This window comes from Poecilia reticulata, unplaced genomic scaffold (genome assembly GCF_000633615.1).
Source record: "Poecilia reticulata strain Guanapo unplaced genomic scaffold, Guppy_female_1.0+MT scaffold_190, whole genome shotgun sequence".
Classification (NCBI taxonomy): Eukaryota; Metazoa; Chordata; class Actinopteri; order Cyprinodontiformes; family Poeciliidae; genus Poecilia; species Poecilia reticulata.
This window is the reverse complement of record NW_007615019.1, coordinates 276,342-282,153: the sequence shown is the minus strand read 5'-3', so window position 1 is coordinate 282,153 and position 5,812 is coordinate 276,342. Positions and strand designations below refer to the sequence as shown.

General features: G+C 55.6%; 1 protein-coding gene across 16 annotated transcripts in view; it reads left to right on the top strand.

Moving 5' to 3' along the window:
- epb41l3a (erythrocyte membrane protein band 4.1-like 3a) overlaps window positions 1-5,812 on the top strand; it is a 22,824-nt gene that overhangs the window by 9,965 nt on the left and 7,047 nt on the right. For 4 of the 16 annotated variants that reach the window (XM_017303130.1, XM_017303126.1, XM_017303125.1 and 1 more), the window contains exons 15-25: window positions 771-869; window positions 1,090-1,199; window positions 1,316-1,363; window positions 1,438-1,467; window positions 1,537-1,713; window positions 2,080-2,382; window positions 3,215-3,310; window positions 3,490-3,945; window positions 4,650-4,694; window positions 5,326-5,424; window positions 5,675-5,755. In XM_017303130.1, coding sequence (XP_017158619.1) covers window positions 771-869; window positions 1,090-1,199; window positions 1,316-1,363; window positions 1,438-1,467; window positions 1,537-1,713; window positions 2,080-2,382; window positions 3,215-3,310; window positions 3,490-3,945; window positions 4,650-4,694; window positions 5,326-5,424; window positions 5,675-5,755 — 1,544 coding nt within the window. Of the gene's footprint in view, window positions 1-770; window positions 870-1,089; window positions 1,200-1,315; window positions 1,364-1,437; window positions 1,468-1,536; window positions 1,714-2,079; window positions 2,383-3,214; window positions 3,311-3,489; window positions 4,176-4,415; window positions 4,695-5,325; window positions 5,425-5,674; window positions 5,807-5,812 lie in introns of those variants that run through there. The other 12 variants (XM_017303127.1, XM_017303122.1, XM_017303123.1 and 9 more) reach the window with 9 other exon arrangements.

The window sequence follows — 5,812 nt, the reverse complement described above, 5'->3', positions numbered from 1 at the left end:
ACCTGAGAGGGACCTGAGAGGCACCTGAGAAGGACCTGAGAGGCGCCTCTCAGGTCCGTGTCAGGTCCCTGTCAGGCGCCTCTCAGGTCCCTCTCAGGTGCCTCTCAGGTCCCTCTCAGGTGCCTCTCAGGTGCCTCTCAGGTCCGTGTCAGGTCCCTCTCAGGTCCCTCTCAGGTGCCTCTCAGGTCCCTCTCAGGTGCCTCTCAGGTGCCTCTCAGGTCAGGTCCCTGACAGGGACCTGACAGGGACCTGAGAGGCGCCTGAGGAGTCTTCAGGTTCAGGTGTTCAAGGTGTGTGTAGAGTTAGATCTACCAACACATTTCAGCTGTTTCTGTTCCATGACCGACCAAAGGTGAGGCTTCATAAACCCTGACCGTCTGTCCATGTCCTGCTGCGTCCTCCATCGCCCAGACACCTGCAGCTGCAGGTTCTGACCCGAACCGGGTTCAAACCGGGTCCCACCTCCACCTGCTACCCGCTCCACCACCAGGTGGGCTCCCTGCTCTCTGACCTCGGCCATGTTGTTCAGAAGAACCTTTGTCACCATGTGACACCAACGCTGCGCTCTGATTTGTCCGCCAGGACGCCATGCATGTGCCCTTAGCTCTGATTGGCTGATTGTGCTGTTGCCTTGGCAATGAGCTGTTATGAACAGACTGACTGAGCATCACAATGGTTGCTATGGCAAAGGTGACTGTTGGTTTCCTGTGCTGACGTAATGGTGATGACATCACAGCGGTGTGTGTGTGTGTGTGTGTGTGTGTGTGCAGACATGGGCTCAGGACTGTACGGAGCATCGAAAGCCATCGCTGTCAGCGACCACATCGCCACGGTAACCAGGAGGCTGGACGACAGCAGGGAGGAGCCAGGTAAGAATCTGACCAATCAGAGGAGCCAAAGCAGCAGCTGAGCTTCCTGCCGCCGACGCTGGACGAACCGATGATCGATGGATAATGATCGATCAATTGGTACCATTAGCTTAATAAACCGGGGGAGGACTTTCTCTGGAAGAACTGGACGGGTCACAGTGTCTCATAAAGGGGACAAGGACACCTGTCCAACCCATGAAGGTTCTGGTTCTGGTTCCAGTTGAGGAGGTTCTGCTGCTGCTGGTGGAGGAGGAGCAGAAAGAGGAGGAGAGGAAGGCTGCAGAGGTTTCTCCAGAAAGTCCTCCGTCTCCACAGAAACACGACACCAAGGTAATCAAACCTGTCCCCCCGTCCCTCCTGTCCCCCCCGTCCCTCCTGTCCCCCCATCCCTCCTGTCCCCCCGTCCCTCCTGTCCGTCTCCCTGTAATTAACTCTTTGTTTTCCAGACGGAGCTGACGGACACCGTCGTCGATGGCGACCTGACCGTGACTGAGGTACACACCTGTCCCTCCCATACAGGTCCCCTGTCCCCTGGGGACACCTTGTAACATGTGTGTCTGTCCAACAGTCTGATCAGGACGAAGACCTGAAGACTCAGGTAAACACGAGGCTCGTCCAATCACAGGCGGGGAATCGAACCGGCAACACTCTGTCCCGTCCTCCACAGGAGACACTGGGCAGCCCAGAGGACATCGTCCAGACGTCCATCAGCGCGCTGCGGCGCTCCTTCCTGGAGGGAGAGCAGGGGGGCTGCGGCATGACGGAGTGGGACAAACGCCTGGCCTCGTCTCCTCTGCGCCGCGCCGACGACGCGCCCATGATCGAACCCCTGGAGCCGGAGGAGGTGAGCGGGTCAGCCGGGGTCGGCTGGGGGTCAACCGGGGTCAACTGGGGGTCAGCCGGGGTCGACTGGGGGTCAGCCGGGGTCGACTGGGGTCAACTGGGGGTCAGCCGGGGTCAACTGGGGTCAACTGGAGGTCAGCCTGTGGTCAACCTGTGGGTCCAGGTGCGTCCAGAGCCTCAGCAGAAGCCTCAGGTGATTCACTCACACTTTAATATCCAGGATGAGACAACAACACGTTTTACCTGATAACAGATCATAACTGTGAAATTAAAGTGAGTGAATCAGGTCTCCAAAGAAGCTATTTAAAGCTTATTTACCTCACCTGTGTCCTGTCACCTGATTGGCTGATGTCGCTCACCTGTCCAGGAGGGACGGGTGTTGATGACAAGCCGAGCTGCTGGACAGCCAATCAGAGAGAGGCAGGGGCGGAGCTACGACACAACCACCGGCAGAGTCTTCTCGGTGTGGGCCGAGGACGATGTCACCATGGCAACGAACAGAAACGCCCTGGTGTCTGCCACTGATGATGTCATCAGTAGAGGACTGCCGGTCACCGTCCAGGAGCCGAAAACGCAGCCGGCGCCGGCTGGAACCAGCAGGGAGGGGGGAGGAGTCCTGATGACATCATCGCCTCTGGGAGGGCTAAGCCCCGCCCCCACGGCCACAGTGGTATGCTGGTTGGCATGGAAACAAGCATGATGAGTGACATCACTGTCCCGCTGTGGCACTGAAGCAGGAAGTGAGGTGTGAAACTGAACGGCTGAGAGCGCTGGTTCTGATCCGGAACAGGATGGTTCTGATCCAAACTGAGCGGTTCTGATCGCTTTCTAGTTCTTATGGCTTCCTGTCTTGTAAAGCGTCCAGCCGGGTCACTTCCTGTTCCTGCTGGTCAACCTGCAGGCCCAGAACCAGAACCAGAACCAGCCTGGATGCCGCCGGTCCTTCATGTCCAGCAGGGGGCAGTGAGGAGCTCCAGCTTCACTTCCTCCCAGAGGCCATTTTGTTCCTGTTCCTGGGCAAAATGGAGCGCAGGAAGCTGCTGGCTTTTCTTCTTCTCCCCTCTGTTTGGTCGCTTCCTTCCTGTGAGCGCCGACCTGGGGAAGGATGGCGGCCATTTTCATTTCCTGCTTCGCTCCCCCACTTTCACCTCCTTCAGTTGAAGATTCTGCTTTTCAGGTTTGGTTCTGCTGTTGGTCAGGCTTCATCCAGAGGTCAGGGTTCATCCAGAGGTCAGGGTTCATCCAGAGGTCAGGGTTCATCCTGAGGTCAGCGTTCATCCTGAGGTCAGGGTTCATCCTGAGGTCAGGGTTCAGGGCAGGGTGTGATGAGCCTCTCTGGTTGTTCAACTGTTGGGAAGTTTGAACCTGAAGATGACTGAAGTTTCAGTGGAACCCAGAACCCACTGGGCTCGGTTCTGGTCCTCAAACCCAGAGCTGCCAGGTCCATCAAGGTGTCCATGTCTATGTCCATGTCCTCACCTCAGTCTGTCTCTCCTGTCCAGCCCACACCGTCCTTCGATGAAATGTCTCCAGAACTGACGGCTCTGCTAAAGTCCGCCAGAGAGCAAGAGACCTTCAGGGAACACAACCTGCTGAAGGTGCTGTCCCCATGTCCCACTGTCCTCATGTTTCCCTGTCCAGGTCCATCTCTGTCATGTCTTCATTGTCTCCAGAGGATTGTCCTTTTATTCAGAACTTGAAGACGTTTTCATATCTGGACGTCTTGATGAGACGCTTCTGTCCCATGTCTCCTGAATGTCTCTGTTTTCTGTTTCAGACGTCGGAGAAGGTGGAGACAGTCTTTGTCCTCCCAGAGTCCGGGGACCGGGACATCGCAGATCACTTTAAGGTAGCCCCTCCCCCCGCTCACCCCCCGCCTCCCCCTCCAGGAGCCGGCCAGGCCCCTGATGATGATGTCACAGCCCAGCGGCTCAGCTGTGGCGACGGGGGCGGAGCTAGTGACGGCAGCGGTAAACGTGAGGCTAGTGATGAAGATGAGGATGAGGATGGCAGTGATGAGGGTAGCAGTGATGATGATGTCATCAGCGTGCTCGCTCAGGCAGCCGTCGATGAGTCGATGGAGGCTGCGGTCAGACAAGCCACCTGTGGTTACCATGACGACGGAGAGTCAGACGACTCCCAGGAGGAAGGAGAGTGGACCCCGCCTTCACCCCGCCCCATGTCTCGGGACTCCACCAGTCCCACCCAACAGTCCCCACATGAGGACGAGGAGGTAACCATGGAGATGCAGAGACCCGTCCCACTGAGACATTTCCCAGTAGGTCCTGTCCCACCAAGTCCCTCTGAGTCGCTTCATCCCATGGAGATCTGTCCCCAGCAGACCCCGTTACCCTGCGTGACCTTTTGGACCCGTCCTCCTGATAGTCTCTGTCCCAGTGTCACCTGCCTGGTTCTGGTACCGCTACAATGTGTCCTGATGAATGTGGAGGACCGGTTGTCTCCAATTGTCTCCGATTGTCTCTGGTTGTCCATGGTGGTCTCCAATTGTCTCTGATTGTCTCCGGTTGTCCGTGGTTGTCTCCGATTGTCTCCGGTTGTCTGTGGTTGTCTCCGATTGTCTGTGGTTGTCTGTGGTTGTCTCCGATTGTCTCCAATTGTCTCCGATTGTCTCYGGTTGTCCATGGTTGTCTCCGATTGTCTCCGGTTGTCTGTGGTTGTCTCCGATTGTCTGTGGTTGTCTGTGGTTGTCTCCGATTGTCTCCAATTGTCTCCGATTGTCTCTGGTTGTCCATGGTTGTCTCCGATTGTCTCCGGTTGTCTGTGGTTGTCTCCAATTGTCTCCGGTTGTCTCCGATTGTCTCCAGTTGTCTGTGGTTGTCTCCGGTTGTCTCCGGTTGTCTCCAATTGTCTCCGGTTGTCTCCGGTTGTCTCTGGTCGTGATGTCAACAGTTAAACAGTGTTTCCTGTGTGTTTCAGGAAGTCCCGGTGATGAGGAAGACTCTGACCTACGAAGCTCCAGGGGTGAGGACGTCTTTCATTCATCCATGTTTGCATCTGTCCAGTTGTGATCGGGTCAGTCAGAGCGGTTCTGGTACTGATCAAAAGCTACCAGGCAGATCTCCATTTTAAAGGAACCAGCAGGTTTTGTTCCAAATCTGAGGAGCAGAGACGCTAAACGCTGCCTCATGTGGTCTGGTTCTGGTTCTGGTCTTCAGCAGATCTCTGAAGACCAGAAATCCAAACAGCAGAACCTATCCGTGTATTCTTTGATTTAAGGCCTGGTTCTGATCCATTTCAGCTGGATGTGAATTGTACCAATCAGATCTGGCCCATTTCCTGGTGCTGCTCTGTACTGTTGGGTGAAACCAGAGGCCGGACCTTGGAGGAGGTTTAGCGTTAGCTTCAGAGGAGAGTCTGACCCGGTCCGGCTCTGACCCGGACCGGCCCGTTTCAGTCTGACGTTAAGCTTTGACTGACCCTCTCCACCTGCAGGGTTAGAATCAGGCTGTTTGTGGCTCGATGAGGAGACCAGATGATCCTCAGTGTTCCTGACCTGTAGACATCACTGGTACTGATCCAGTCGGTACCAGTTGGACCCACAGCATCCCGTTGTGCCTCCTGATGGTTCTGGTTTTGTTCTGATGCGTTTCAGAGCCAAGCCGGCACTGATCCCCCTGGTGGCCTCCTTCTGAGCTCCCAGACCTTCACCGCAGAGACGTCCAACACCACCACCACCACCCACATCACCAAGGTATCACCATGGCAACACCATGCAGTGGCTGTGGTCACACAGCAACACATCAATGTATCTCATTGATGAGCCATCGGTCGCCTTTTCACAAAACAGTGAAGGACTGTCCAGTGTTTTTATCTTGGGTAACATTTCATCCCACCGCAGTGTGCCTACTGAACAGGTCAAAGGTCACATTGGGTCGGAGGTCTCTGACCTTCAGGTTGGTTCAAATGTTGAATCTCGTCTCTTCTTCTGTTTTCATCCTTAGATGGTGAAAGGAGGAGTTTCAGAAACCAGAGTGGAGAAAAGAATCGTCATATCTGGAGACACCGAGGAAGACCACGAGCAGGTACCACCACCCTGAACCCCGTCAGGTACCACCACCCTGAACCCCATCAGGTACCAC